The sequence below is a fragment of the Onychomys torridus genome, chromosome 14, assembly GCF_903995425.1.
Source record: "Onychomys torridus chromosome 14, mOncTor1.1, whole genome shotgun sequence".
In the NCBI taxonomy this organism is placed as follows: domain Eukaryota; kingdom Metazoa; phylum Chordata; class Mammalia; order Rodentia; family Cricetidae; genus Onychomys; species Onychomys torridus.
In genome coordinates this window covers 69,019,370-69,035,359 of record NC_050456.1, presented here as the reverse complement: position 1 = coordinate 69,035,359, position 15,990 = coordinate 69,019,370, and the positions used below count along the sequence as shown (strand labels likewise).

Genomic DNA, 15,990 nt, shown 5'->3' with positions numbered 1-15,990 from the left:
CAGTATAGACAAGAACCTGATCCTATATCAAAGTAAGGGATGCATTTTGAATTTTCCTTAAAAAAAAAATCAGTTTTTTTAAATGGGTGTGTGTGCGTGTGCGTGTATGTACATGTATGTAGGGAGGTCACAGGATAATTTTATGGAGTCTGTTCTTTCCTTCCACCTTTACATGGGTTCCTGATAGTGAACTAAGATTCCCAGATTTGCACAGCCAGTGCCTGTACATGCAGAGCCATTTCGCCGGCCCGTGTCTATTAATTCCAAGTTTCTTTGTAAATATACTTTTAGATTTTTAAATATAATAAATACTCTAAGGATGTCGAAAATGAGCGACTGATTCTAAACCGTCCAACATTGATTCTTTATATGTTACTAAAAATATTCTGAGTATAATTGTACAAATATGTAATTAGACTGCTTTCTTGTAAACTGGAAATTCTGTATTATCTGAAAATACTACTTTAACATTTTTATAGGATAACAGTCTTGCTGAAGACAATCAGAAACTTCAAATGTGTGTCCAAATTTTAGAAAAAGAGAAGTCATTATTGAGTCAAGAAAAGGTAGGTGTTGTTAAAATGGGGTAGAATTAAAATGGTGTATGTCATAGGTCACAGCTAAGGATTAGTTCATATCAGTGGAATGCTTAAGTGCTAGAGTCCTCAGAATAAGTCTGAGCTCATTGAGAAGCTTGCCAAGCCAGGTTGGAGTAGCTGGTCAAGGTTCAGAGTATGAGAGGCTGGCCAGAGTGTATGTGCAAGCATAAACCAGTAGGCATACAGATCTGAGCAAAAGAGATGCAATTTCTGATGGGGCCCTGACAGCAGCACCTACAGGCAGGGGAGATATCTGGCTGATGTCGCCCAGGATGTCCATTGTGGTAGGTAGGACTTTCTTACTGGTGAACGGTGAATAGGGATAGTTTTACTATTAGAAGTGGAATCTTTTTTTTTTAATGTGTTAGTAGCAAAGATGGAATAGAGTGCTATGATACATTGTTTGATATAGGAAGGGAATTAATTAAAAAAATCCCTTTTTCCTCTTTTAAAAATTTATTTACTTTCATTTATGTGCATTAGTATTTTGCCTGCTGGTAAGTCTGTGTGAAAATGTCAGATGTTGGAGTTATAGACAGTTGTTAGCTGCCATGTGGGTGCTGAGATTTGAACTCAGGTCCTTTGGGAAAGCAGTCAGTGCCTTTCATCCACTGAACCATCTTTCTAGCCCCAGGAATTAACTTCTTATCAAGAATAGATACTTCACTAGGGCAGCTAAGAATTAGGTTAAAGTTAAAGTCCAGCACTTGAACTCAGTTTCAATTAGGAATTCTTTAAAGTTCTATGCTTTTATGGATGAAAGTATTCAGTAATACATTCTGGAAAACTTCATGCCTCTGTTACTTGGCCTCTTGCCCAAACACAGTCTGTTACAAATTCCTAGAATACTACTTTTTCTGGGTATATCAGTACATGTCTAGTTCTGCACATATCCTTAAGAAATACCAGAGTCAACATACTATATATGCTGTTCTTATGTCCCCTAACATTTTAGTTTCAACTTCTTTCTGCATCAGTATATAGGTGGTGTTCTCACAGAGGCATGATGGGTTTTCAGTTCTAAGTTGTTTGTGTACAGCCCTGGACATTGAGATCTTTGCTGTCATCTTTCCCAGAGTGCTGGCAGTGAGTCACAATCAGTGTTTATTGCTGTGTGTGCTGCTTTGGTTCTGCTCCCACTGAGCCCTCTTCTGTACCTAACTGGTCTAACTACACTTTGCCGGTGGAGGCCTTTCCACAAGTCTTGTGGGGCCTCCCCGCTTTTCTTATAGGTTCAGTTCTCCTTGCTTCTGATGGTTGGTGTTCACTGTAACTCTTCACTGAATTCTGTTTGTTTCCAACTTAATAAAGCCAGATGTGCTTTTCAGGTCAGCCTGAAAAAAGTTATGTGCTGTTCTCCTAAATGGACAGATAACTTTAGAGAGATTTAGGCAAATATCATTTTCTTTCTCTCCTTTCTTCCTTTTTATAATTTACTTATTTTCACTTTATGAGTGTTTTGGCTTCATGAAGTGTATGGATCACATGCTTGCCTGGTGTGTGTGTAGGCTAAAAAAGATTATCAGATTCCTTGGAACTATAGGTACAGGCTGTAGTGAGCCGCATGTGGGTCTTGGGAACCAAACAGGAGTCCTCGGTAGGAACAAGAGCTCTTAACTGCTGAGCTCTCTGTCCCGCACTTCACCCTCCTTCTCTTGTTGTTTGAGATAGGGTCTCACTGTATTCTACACTGACCTGGCCTGTTGTTCACTATATAGCCTCGGGCTGGCCTCAAATTTATAGCAGCCGTCCAGCTTCAGCCCCACAAGTGCTGGGGTGACAGGCGTAAACCCCCACACCTGCCTCCATCTTTCAAGGACAATTCAAAGTAACTGTTTAGATCAGAAGGAAATGAGAAAGAGAGATGGTGGAGATACTATCAGACAGTTTTATAGGACGCTTTTATATGGGACTATTAGGTTCTCTAACGGAAATTGAGATAAGTATTTCAAAGTAGATCCCAGAGAAATTCAGTTCTAAAAAAGCACTGGGGGAAGAAGGCGTTATATAACTTATAACAGACATAACATGAGAAAACGATGTTGAATCATAGAGAACTGTCTAACATGTTAGGTGTTCAAGAAAATGTTATTCCATAATTGGCTATTAAATACATGTGTAGGTCTGTGTTTGGTAATGCTCGGTTTGTGAGAGGGGAGCCTGGTCTATTTGCTCAGAAGGTAAAGGAAACAGATGGGTTCACTCTTTATTTAAGAGAAGGTTTTGTATTCCATTAGAATCAAATAATAGGTCCCTTTAATGAGAAAAATGGGCCCTTTATTTTCTAATTAGAACTAATAGTCTGAATGGGTACTTTTTTTTTGTTTTTTGTTTTTTTCATTTTTATTTAATCTGGCTGGGTGTTAGGAGTGGAAGCGAAGAGAACTGGAGGTTGGGGGCTTAAGACTGTGTTTGGGTATAAGGATAATGGTGGTAACCCTGGGGATAGAATAGAAAAGGCTCTGCCCTGGGAATGGTCCCCTGCAAAGAAAGCAGGGCTAGAAAGTGAATGCAGAGTTGTAGAAGTGTTCCACTTGGAGCTGTAAGTAAAACTGTACGTGACCGAAGGCTGTGGTTTGTTCAGTAATGTTTCCAATACAAAGGATTGAAGACAGGGCCCTGGTTATGTTTATTTATGTCTGTGTGCCTAGTCTTTTGATGGCTCTTCTTGAATGATGGCGTCTGCTGCTTTCCCTGTCCCCTTGTCTTTCAAGGAAGAACTTCAGCTGTCACTTTCCAAACTGAGCAGTGAATGTGAAGTCATCACAAGTATAGCTACAAGGGACGTAGATTTGCTTTCCCAAGTACGTGACTTGAAACTTAACTTGGAGGAGAAGGAACAAGAACTGAATCAGAGTATTCATGAGAATGAAGTGCTCACGGCTGAGTTAGAGGAGCTGGACAGGCAGAACCAAGAGGCTACTAAGGTAACCCATCTTGCATTAACGTGATGAGGCACATGCTCACACCAGCCAGCTGGACTAACATAGATAGGGATATAATTTTGTGGTTTAGTATTTCAGTTCCCTTACGATCTAATCAAAGCTGTAACTTTGTCTTTAAAATGCTAATTACTAAAGTGTGTTTTAAATTTGCAGAACATATCTCACTTGCAGCTATTCAACTCGCTGATTAGGATATGTAAACAAGCAAGCGTGGCTTTGCTTTGGTAAACTATAGACAGAGACAGCTAGCAGCTTGTGGGCGGGCTACCATTTGTTGAAGCCTGCTCTGGTGTTTAAAGGTTAGAAACAACATGTATGATTAGCCTTTTTGATTTTAGATTCAAAATGATAAACATTTTTTTTGTTTTGTTTTGTTTTTTGTTTTTTGAGACAGGGTTTCTCTGTTTGCACCTTTCCTGGACCTCACTCTGTAGTCCAGGCTGGGCTTGAACCTCCTGCCTCTGCCTCCTGAGTGCTGGGATTAAAGGTGTGTGCCACTACCGCCCGGCCTAGAAAGTTATTTTTTTAAGAAGGATTAGAAATATTCAGATTTATTATTATGTGATATATGAAATTTTATAAAATTTTCTTTAGATACTAACATGAGAAAATGTCACAAAGTTACTGTGCAAATTAATTTTTCTTTCAGCATGTGATTTTAATAAAAGATCAGCTATCAAAACAACAAAGTGAAGGAGATAGTGTCATCAAGAAACTAAAAGAAGAGCTAGATGATGGAAAACAGAGAATCCATCAACTGGAGGATGATAAAATGAACATTATCAAAGAGTTAGACACGCAAAAAGAAAAGCTAATTCACAGTGAACGGGCGCTAAGTGATTTACAGTTAACCAAGCAGAAGCTTGAAGATAAAGTAGAAGACTTAGTAGATCAGCTAAGTAAATCAGAGAAAAATAATTTCAACCTTCAGAAGGAGAACTGTGAACTGAGGGAACACATCAGACAAAATGAGGAGGAGCTGTCCACAGTCAGGAGTGAGTTGACTCGGTCCCAAAGCCAGGACTCTAATAGTAATTGGAAGGATGACTTCCTTAAAGAAAGGGAGACTGAAGTTAGAAACTTAAAGCAGAATCTTTCAGAAGTAGAACAGCTCAATGAACATCTAAAGCAAGTCGCTTTTGATCTCAGAACAGAAAATGAAAAGTTGGTTGTAGCATGTGAGGATGTAAGAAATCAGTTGGAAGAGTCTGTTACTGGCAACAGCCAGGTTTCTTTGGAAAGAACTGCCATGCTGGAGACTCTGAAACATGAGAAGGCGCAGCTAGAAGCAGAACTGTGTGGAGCTGAAAAGAGGCTGTTGGAAGAAGCAAAGAAATACAAGCAAACCATTGAGGAACTGTCCAGCACACGCAGCCTGACAACCTCTGCCTTGCAGCTGGAACATGAGCACTTAGTTCAGGTCAGTCAGGAAAAAGACTCTGAGATAGCAGAGCTCAAAAAGAGTATTGAGCAGATGGATACTGACCATCAGCAGACAAAGGAGTCTTTGTTGTCTAGTTTAGAAGAGCAGAGACAGTTGACACAACTTATAAATGAAAAGGAGATTTGTATTGTGAAACTTAAAGAAAGAAGTTCACAACTGCAGGGGGAGTTGGATAAATGTGCTCAGACCTTAAGAGAAAATGAGACTCTAAGGCAGACCATAGAGGAAAAGGATAGAAGTCTTGGAGCCATGAAAGAAGAGAACAATCACTTGCAAGAAGAGCTGGAGCGGATCAGGGAGCAGCAGAGTCGGACTGTGCCCATGCCTGAGCCTAGAGCCCTTGACAGCATCACAGAGCTAGAATCTGAGCTGTCCAGGCTGCACATAATCAAGGATCATCTGGAAGAAGAAATTAAACATCACCAGAAGATGATTGAAGATCAAAACCAGAATAAGTTGCAACTGCTCCAGTCTCTACAGGAGCAGAAGAAAGAAATGGATGAGTTTAGATACCAGCATGAACAAATGAATATCACACACACCCAGCTCTTTTTAGAAAAAGATGAGGAAATTAAGAACTTGCAAAAAACAATTGAACAAATAAAAGCCCAGTTGCATGAAGAAAGACGGGACATTCCAACAGAGAATTCTGATATTTTTCAAGAAACAAAAGTTCAGAGCCTTACTATAGAAAATGAAAGTGAAAAGCATGATTTATCCAAAGCTGAAACAGAAAGGTTAGTGAAGGGGATAAAAGAACGGGAGCTGGAGATTAAGCTTCTGAATGAAAAGAATATCTCTTTAACTAAACAGATCGACCAGCTGTCCAAAGATGAGGTTGGCAAGCTCACTCAGATTATCCAGCAGAAAGACTTGGAGATACAAGCTCTTCACGCCAGGATTTCCTCAGTTTCCTGTTCTCAGGATGTTGTTTACCTTCAGCAGCAGCTGCATGCCTATGCTATGGAAAGAGAGAAAGTAATGGTTGTCTTAAATGAGAAGACGAGGGAAAATAGCCAGCTAAAGACAGAATATCACAAGATGATAGATATTATTAGTGCCAAAGAAGCAGCCCTTATTAAGTTGCAAGATGAGAATAAAAAAATGTCCACTAGATTTGAAAGTAGTGGTCAAGATATGTTTAAAGAAACTATTCAGAATTTATCACGGATCATTCGAGAAAAAGACATTGAAATAGACGCACTGAGTCAGAAGTGCCAGACTCTCCTGACAGTTTTGCAGACTTCTGGCACGGGTAGTGAGGTTGGAGGAGTTAATAGTAACCAGTTTGAGGAACTCTTACAGGAACGTGATAAGCTAAAACAGCAGGTGAAGAAAATGGAGGAGTGGAAACAGCAGGTGATGACCACCGTCCAAAACATGCAGCACGAGTCAGCCCAGCTTCAGGAAGAACTTCATCAGCTCCAGGCCCAAGTTTTGGTCGACAGTGATAACAATTCTAAACTACAAGTGGGCTACACTGGCCTGATCCAGAGTTATGAGCGGAATGAAACCAAACTGAAGAATTTTGGGCAGGAATTGGCACAGGTTCAGCATAGCATAGGGCAGCTTTGTAATACCAAGGACCTTCTTTTAGGAAAACTTGATATTATGTCACCCCAGCTCTCTCCTGGCTCATCGCTTACTGCTCAGTCGGCAGAGCCTCTTAAGGCAGGCCAGTCTGCTGGGCCATGTGAGCCTTCTCAGCTGCTTCAACAAGAAGTGGATGATCTGAGACGGTCACTGCAGGAAAAAGATGCCACAATTAGAACTCTTCAGGAAAACAACCACAGACTGTCAGAGTCCGTGGCTGCCTCCTCGGAGGTGGGAAGAAGAGAACATGAACAAACGGATTCGGAAATCAAGCAGCTGAAGGAGAAACAAGAGATTTTACAAAACTTACTTAAGGAAAAAGACCTCTTAATCAAAGCCAAAAGTGACCAGTTACATTCTTCAAATGAAAATTTCACTAACAAAGTGAATGAAAATGAGCTTTTGAGGCAGGCAGTGACAAATTTAAAGGAGAGAATATTGATTTTAGAAATGGACATTTCTAAATTAAAAGGGGAAAATGAAAAAATAGTAGAAACTTCCAGGGGGAAGGAAACAGAATACCAGGCATTACAAGAGACCAACATGAAGTTTTCCATGATGTTACGAGAAAAAGAGTTTGAATGCCATTCGATGAGAGAGAAGGCGCTTGCTTTTGAACAGCTATTGAAAGAAAAAGAACAGGTATGTTCTTGGTGGGGTATGCAGGAAAACATTGAGGGCAGAGGAGCCCTTTTAATATGTTCATTACTTTATGGATGGTGTTTCTGAGGAAGATGAAACTTGCTCACGTAGGATTATTTATTTGGTGTTTTGGTTTGTGTATAGTTTCTTCATCCCTAAATTACTAGATATTTTCAAATATTTTTAGTAGAAGATTAATTCTTCATAACCTCCTAAGTATAAAACAAAGATTCAGTAGCAAGTACCATTTTCCCTTGTAGTAGAAGTGAGTCGTCAGAGCAGTTCTTCTTAAGGGATGGTAGAGAGCAAACCCAGGACCTCTGCTAGAGGTGCGTTCTACTTTTTTTGCTGTTCTTGAACTCACAGAGATCCGCCTGCCTCTGCCTGCCAAGTGCTGGGATTAAAGGCATGCGCCACCACTGCCTGGCCTGGCAAGCATTCTACTTAGAAGCTATTTCCTCAACTGATCAGAGGGAAGTTTTGAAGTCACTTTAATCACATTTTAGACATATTTCAGTAGCTTCTAGAAATGGCCAACATTTTAGAAATTTCTGGATGAAAGGGAAGCACTAAGAGATGTATTTGACCGTGAGCTGCAGTCAGGGTACTTCTATAATGTATGTATATGTTTGTGTATGTACGAGTGTATGAGAGAGACTGAAAAGTTTCAGAAACCCCAAATTATCCATGTAACATGTGATAAACTATTAGGAAAAAAATGTGCTGGATGAGCCATTCAATTGACTTTATACACTGTTTATTTATTTGGTGTGTGTGCGCTCCTGGCACAGTGGATGTGTGAAAGTCAGAGAATATCTTCAGAGGGTTGCTTCTTTCTCCACTCTCAGATCAGATTTGAGTCATTAAGCTTAGCCACCTTTCCCCACTGAGCCATCCTGCTGGCCCAGAATTGGTTCTGATGGATCAGTCCACAGTTTGAAACACGCTTGGAGTAGTTCCTTAGACAGAACGGGCTCTGCCAATGGCCTAGTCCCAGCTCTGTCACTTCTAGAACCTGGGGTATGTTTTGATCAGACTGGTTTGTGTATTCACTCTTAAAATGGAGGGCCATAGCAGTTCAGTGTAAAGTGCCAGCAGATTTTGATGTGTGCAGTGGCATACATGCTCACTCTAAGCTTCTTTAGTGAACTTGTTTTAGTGGCTATTTTACATGCTGGGTGTGGCAAGAACTAATGAAGATAGTCTGGTAAGTACTGTACTGTGTCTTTGGCATTACTGTTTTAGTATGAATTCTTCACTTGGGTAGTAGAAATTTGCAAAGGGCATGATAGAACAATACAATATTCAACAACAGTTTATTTTTTTTCTTCTTTTCTCAGTGCTGGGGATTGAACCTAGGCCTCATGCTTACTAGGGAGGCACTGTGCCACTGAGTTATATCCCCAGTCCAGTATCTGCTTCTTGAACATGTATCTGCTGCTAGACACAGGATTCAAAATGTTAAGTTCTCCTGTAAGAGTCCTGGCTTATCTGATTTAAAAGGTACACTGTTTGGCTAGGCACAGCAGTCCACGTAGTCCTAGCACTTGGGAGGTGAAGGCAGGAGGGTCAGGAGTCAGCCTTGACTACTTTATGAAGCTAGCCTAGGTCTTCCAGAGATCTCAGCTTGAATGGACTGGCCTGTACCAGTCTAATTGGTTTAAAGGTCTTGGAGCATGGACCTTCCCACTGTTCTGACTGACAACGGGTATAGTATTTTATGATTCCAAGAGCATAACTGGGAGGCGGACAGTGACGTATCTTGTTATACTGAATGTGCCTTTTTATGCAGTTTTGGCATTGGTGCCATTTCCTTCTAATCTATTGACATCTATGGATCTAAATTATGCAGATTTTATTGAAGATCTACCTTGTCTGAGTGGGAGTTTCTATTGTTGTGAAGAGACACCCATGACCATGGTGACTCTTCTAAAGGAAAACATTTGAGGTGGTGGCTTACAGTTTCAGTTACAGTTTAGTCCATTATCATCGTGGCAGGGAGCATAGCAGCTGGGAGTATGGTGGTGTGCAGGCAGACATGGTGCTGGACAATTCTACATCTTGATCCAAAGGCAACAAGAAGTGAGACTGAGACACTGTAAATGCCTTGAACATATATGAGACCTCAAGGCCTACCTCCACAGTGACACACATCCTCCAACAAGACCACACCTACTCCAGCAAGGCCACACCTAATAGTTCCACTCCCTTTGGGGGCCATTTTCTTTCAAATCACCACATACCTTAAGTATTCTATGATTTGAATGTATTTAGTATAAGCTAAATATTTTTCTAATGATTTTCCTTATGTAATTTAAGGGTACCTTTGTTTAACCTATACAGGTTGAGCAACTATAATCTAGAATCAGAAATGGTCCAAAATCCAAGACTTTTTGATCACCAGCCTGATGGTGTGCCACCTCACAGAGCTTATATGCCCCCCTCTTCCGAGTTGTTCCCTGAGCCTTAGGTGTGGAGGCCCTGTTGTAGATGAACTAACAGGATGGGTACCTCGCGTTCAGTTGGTCTCTTTATTTTGACCAGTTGTAAACTTATGTAACTGTCTCTGTCCATTGCAGAAATAAGCTGCTTTGTGGGGTGAACCTGACAGTTATCTGTGGGTCTAAGCATACGCTTTTAGAGTGGAGTTACAACTACACTGGTTTAGTAAAGTGGGATATAGTTGGTCCTCGTCTAGGGTCTGTGACCTCACTGGCCACAGGGAGTTGGCTAGTTTACACTCCCAGGAAGGAGCCTCACCTTACATGGCAGGCCGTAAGGCCTGTCCGACAGCACCATTGGTGACATCTTAGCAGGCCGGTCCCTGTTGTCCATAGGCTTTGCAGATGGGGAGGAATATTAGTTGCTTTTCTCCTTACGCTTCTTGCATTCACCTTTGATACTTTGAGAGCCTGGTGCTACAGGAGGAGGCTTCTAGGTCAGTTCCAGTTCAATTCCTCCAAGTCCTGTTTCCCAAGTGTGTAGTATCTTCAGCAATAGGGTTTACCTTCAAGTTCTGGGAGGTAACCAAGGGCAATGTCAGTATTGTTTGGGGCGGTCTCCTGGACCCTCTTGACCAACAATTCAAAGGGAGCTGTCCAACACCTAGCTCTGGGTAGGCTGTGGCTCTTGCAGAGGACATTGTCACTTCATTTAACTTCATTTAAACTATATGTATGTATATACAAATACATTCATATATGCCTTTTTAAATAAAGATAAAATAATATTTTCCTATGGCTTTTTCAAATGCATTTAGTGTTACTTATCCTTCCTTCTTCCCTCTTTCTCTGTTATCCTGCCAAGTTAGGTCTCCCCCAAATTTTTCCATTTTTCCCTTCATATCACCTGTGTCCTACTATCTTAAAATGTTTCCTTCATGTTTCTGTATTTTGTTTTTTAAGTACTAGTGATTGAACCTATGGCCTCCTCACATATGCTGGGCAAGTGTTCTACTACTAAGCTAGATTCCCAGACCCTTTGAAAATGGGGCGGGGGGGGGGGGGGGAATTCTTGAGATTGAGTCTTGTTATGTAATTCTGAACTTACTATGTAGATCAGGATGGCCTTGAACTCAGAGATCCACTGCCTTCTGATGGAATTAAAGGCATGTACCACCATACTGGCTCCCTTAAAGATATTTCTTTTTTTTGTTTTGTTTTGTTTTTTTTTCGAGACAGGTTTCTCTGTGTAGTTTTGGTGGCTGCTGTTCTAGATCACGCTCTGTAGAACAGGCTGGCTTTGAACTAAAGATCTGCCTGGCTCTGCCTCCCGAGTGGTGAGATTAAATGTGTATGCCACCACCACCAGGCTTCCTTTAAGACCTTTCTAATGAACATTTCCTTTAACATAGCTTTGGGTTTATAGACAAGTTGTAGAGATTGTGAAGAGAATTTTCATCTACCTTGCACGCAGTTTCTCTTATTGTTACTATCTTGCATATTTCAGTTATTATTACAGCTAAAGAACGAGCATTGCAGCAGTGCAGGTTCATGCCTTCTGGAATTCTTCCGTCTCACCATGTGTCCTGCTGCTGCTGCTGCAGGGGCTATGTAGGACACCACATTATATTTAGATGTCACAGCCTTATTTATATATTATGTATACAGTGTTCTGTCTTCATGTCTGCCTGTAGGCCAGAAGAGGGCAGCAGATCTCATTATGGATGGTTGTCAACCACCATGTGGTTGCTGGGAAATGAACTCAGGACCTCTGGAAGAGCAGTCAGTGCCCTAAACCGCTGAGCCATCTCTCCAGCCCCTAGATGTCACATCTTAAGCTCCTTCAGATTGTCTCTTTTTTGGATTTTGAATGTTGTTGGATTTTGTTGACCTTGTTATTAACTGTATTTTAAAAATATTTAATGAAGAAAATGTCATTTTGAAAATATATTATTCTTTAAAGCTAAAGTTATTTCTTTCCAAAAGGGCAAGGCTGGGGAGTTAAATCAACTTTTAAATGCAGTTAAATCAATGCAGGAGAAGACAGTTACCTTTCAACAGGAGAGAGACCAAGTTATGCTGGCCCTGAAACAGAAGCAAATGGAAAACACTACACTACAGAATGAGGTATATGTTTATTGTAATGGACCGTGATGCAAGCTGTATGTTTTTTAACCATTAACTGAGGCAAATGAAATTATCTTGTGGTTTTCTCTTCCTTTTATGTGCTGTGGTAGGGTATATTATAATTTGGTTTTTTGAAATGTTAACTGTGATATGTACCTTATGTATAAGAAATTTGCCAGGCGGTGGTGATGCACACCTTTAATCCCAGCACTTGGAAGAGAGGCAGGCAGATCTCAGTGAGTTCAAGGCCAGCCTGGTCTACAAAGTGAGTTCCAGGACAGCCAGGACTGTTGCACAGAGAAACCCTGTCTTTGAAAACAAAACAAAACAAACAAACGAAAGAGAGAGAGAGAGAGAGAAAGAGAAAGAAAGAAAAAAAGGAGGGAGGGAGGGAGGGAGGAAGGGAAGAAGGAAAGAAGAAAGAAAGAAAGAAAGAAAGAAAGAGAGAGAGAAGAAAATTACCTCATAAAGTATGAAAAAAATGACATTTACTAAAAAGGTACTGTCATAAAAGCCCAGTACTTCTGTATGATTCCATTTCTGTTATAACCATGCAAATGAGACCTTGCAAATATAAAGCTTCCATTTGAATCTTTTTTAACATAATTTGAGGAGAAGTTTTCCTGGTATAAACACACTTTGCAGTGTGAGGCATTAGTATATCAATATATTGTTATATATAATACATAATTAACTTGTGATAACTAAGTAAAACATGTTATATTTATGTTATTTCTTTAGATATCACAGACTTATTTATGTATAATTAAAATAATTATTTAAAATGAATGCTGTAATTAACAATTATAACAACATTGGTAGTTATGTATAATTTATATTAACATATTAGTATATTTCCATAATATGGAATAATTTGATGACATAAGTGTTCTGTAGGAATGAGCATTGCATAAAAGAAAAGTAAAGAAGGTCCTCTCCCTAGGTTCAACACTTACGTGACAAAGAGTCCCGGTTAAACCAGGAGCTACAGAGATTGCGCGACCACCTCTTAGAGTCAGAAGATTCTCACACCCGGGAAGCTTTGGCTGCAGAAGATAGAGAGGCCAAACTGAGGAAGAAAGTCACAGTGTTGGAAGAAAAGCTAGTTTCATCCTCTAATGCCATGGAAAATGCAAGGTAAGTTTTTCTTTTTTCCTTTTGCATGAACTTTAACTGGTCACTTGTTGAGCATCATGCTCAGTAAATGTTTTGCTTATATTCAAGTTCGTTTAGTCATTGTCTCCATTTTACAGTTGAAATATCTTAGGGTAAAGTGGTGTAAAAACTTGATCAAGACGGGCACATGGTGTGGGGTCTCATGAGGATCTAGCACTCAGACTTTCTGCTGCTCATTCCTCCCCTGCCCCCCACACTTAATGTCACTTGTCATTTTAGGGGACTAGTCTTGAGAATCTGGCAGGTTGTATTGGCTCTGTCTAGTTCCTGAAGAGCTAATTGAATTCATGTGGTATGACTTTTCAGCAGATGATTGAAGGTTGACAGCAGGTGGATGTTAGAAATGAAAGTATACAGGAAGGGGCAGGTTGGAGAATGGATCAGCTTGAGGAATCAACTTGTGGCTTATTAAAAGTTTTCAGTGACTAGGTTCCTTAAGTATTACAAATTTTCATTTTTCTCAGTAGAAAGATTTTATTCTTAGTACTTGGTTTTGTTTTTGAGACAGGGTTCACTAACTCACGTTGACCTCAATTTTGAAATTCTCCTGCCTCTGTTGCCCAAGTGCTAGGATTACTGGTGTATATAAATGCACCCTATAAGAATATTACATTTTAGAAAAATCATACAAGCTAAAAAGACATAAAACAAAGCTCTGTTCACCCAAACTCATCCTTTGCGCCATTTTATGCCTTTATATTTGTACATATATATTCTGCCTTTTAAGAGCAAAAAGACATCATATTATTGCTACTGTTTTATGGTTTTTTTTCAGCACTTGGTAATATGTCATTATATAGTAAGCCATATATTTCTACAGCAACATTTTATGACTACGTAGTACACCATTAATATATTTACTGGACACTTAGAAGTTTGGGCTTTTTTTTTTTTTTAATTTATGCATGCCATGTGCATGTTAGTACCAGCAGAAGCCCCAAGAGGGCATTGGTTCCCACTAGAGCTTGAGTTAATTTGAACTATCTGATAGGGCTGCTAGGAATCAAACTTGGGTCCTGTAGGAGAGCTGGAAGCATTCATAATCCCTGAGCCATTTCTCTAGCCCTAGAGTGTTCTAAGTATAACTAAGAATATTGCCATGAAAACTGAAAATGTACTTCTGTGTTGATGTCAGAATATTTCCTAAGTATAAATATTGAGAAATGGAACTTCTAGGTCAAAGGGGCATTTTGAAACTTTTGAGATTGTACTGTTAATGAACTTTTAGGAAAATTATGTCTATTTATATTTCTAAATGCTATATTACATTTTTTCCCTCTTTACTATGTACGGTGCTGGGGGTGGTATGAGGAGAAAGTAAATAGTTCTGTCTTCAGAGAGGTTGTAACTAGAGACAGCACTGAAAGTGAGTCCTTTGCCTACTGACATGACCTGTTATTGTGCTTTCTGATTTAGATGGGAAAACTTGTTTCATGTGGAAATTAAAATGAGGAGTGGTCATTTGCACATGTGTGTTATTACAGTGGCAGAAATGCCCTAACACCCTCAGACTGTAACAGTACATGCTAAAACCCTTCTTTACAGGCCCTCATTTTCTCTAATACTTTCAGTCTCTATCCATTTTATTTACCCTTTCCTGTAACTTCCTAGCGAAGCATCCTTAAAGGAGAACTCTGGCCTTATCTGTATCACTCAGCTCCCCACTACTGTTTTCCTATTTCTTTTCCTCCCTACTTTTTCTTTTCACTAAAGGATGGACCTGACTCTGTCAAGGGTTTTTATGTGACTGTCATCTATTTTTCAAATTCTGTTTTCTTCACAAAGGGTTATTATCTAGTGACCCGTCCTTCATTTCTAAACCCAAACCCTGAGGTAATGTCTTTTTCTGAACTGTTATGGAGCGTTGAATCTTTGATGGCCCTTATGATTGCATTTAGTATATAGCTAATTGTTGCACATCTCTACATTTCTCTATCAAAGAAAGTGTGAGTTCCCGGGTCTAAAAATGACGCTGTTCATCTGTCTTCCCAGAACATATTAAATGTAGACTAATAGACAGTAAATATTTATCTTGTGAGTAAATCCAATCTGTAGGCCACATTATGATATTTTGATCCTTACCAAAGTAACACCTATTGTCTGTTAAACTTTCTGAGTATTTGAAAAGCTCATTTGTCCTTACAATCATCCTTTAATTTATTTGCTAACCAGTCAAGTTCATTGACATTTGGGGATAGTTTAGATCTTAGTTTACCCATGTTTCCACAAGAGGGTGCTGTTGGGTAAAATGTCTTCCAAGTGAGTTGCTTTTAATTGGCTTTTAGTTAATCTTGAGTAAGGGTTTAACTGAATATGAAATACTAATGAAGACATTGTGGTATTCTAAAAATAATCATCATTCATCAAAGATACACTCCAGAGATAATATATAAGCCAGGGCAAGTGTGGTAATGCATGCCTTTAGTCCCTTTAATTCCTTTAAACACTTTGGAGACAGGTGGATCTTTAAGAGTTTGAGGCCAGCCTGGTCTACTTAGTGAGTTACAGACCAGCCAAGGGCTACATGGTGAGACCATGTCTTAAAATACATATAGTTATTAAATAAATAAACAAACAATAAACAAACAAACAAATAAATAAATAAAAGATGTCAGTCAGGATAGGTGCTATGATGTTAGTATTGCCATTGTGGCATGATCTATAATCCAGCAGACAAGCCTCTGGCCATACCTGTGGATTGTGATCCAGAGAGGCTGATCTCAACTGTGGACAGCATCTTCCTATGATCCAAGGGCCTGGATGGGATAGAAAGGAGCAAGCAAGCTGAACACAATTATGCCTTGCTGTCTGCTTTTTGACTGTGGATGCAGTATGGCCAGCAGCTTACACAAACTTTCCACTGTGACTTGTCTACTGTGATGGACTGTACCTGCCCACAGACTGAGCCAAATAAGCTCTCTTAAATTGCTTCTTGTCATGTACTTGGTCACAATAATGGGAACATCAACAAATACAGTTGCTGTATAAGTCTCTTGGGCATCTGTATGTGTTTGTAACATAGA

At 39.7% G+C, this 15,990-nt stretch overlaps 1 protein-coding gene across 2 annotated transcripts in view; it reads left to right on the top strand.

Moving 5' to 3' along the window:
• Nucleotides 1-15,990, top strand: part of Trip11 (thyroid hormone receptor interactor 11) — an 80,068-nt gene that overhangs the window by 25,707 nt on the left and 38,371 nt on the right. For both annotated transcript variants that reach the window (XM_036205678.1, XM_036205677.1), the window contains exons 9-13: nt 480-566; nt 3,314-3,526; nt 4,194-7,223; nt 11,651-11,791; nt 12,735-12,928. In XM_036205678.1, coding sequence (XP_036061571.1) covers nt 480-566; nt 3,314-3,526; nt 4,194-7,223; nt 11,651-11,791; nt 12,735-12,928 — 3,665 coding nt within the window. The remainder of the gene's footprint in view (nt 1-479; nt 567-3,313; nt 3,527-4,193; nt 7,224-11,650; nt 11,792-12,734; nt 12,929-15,990) is intronic.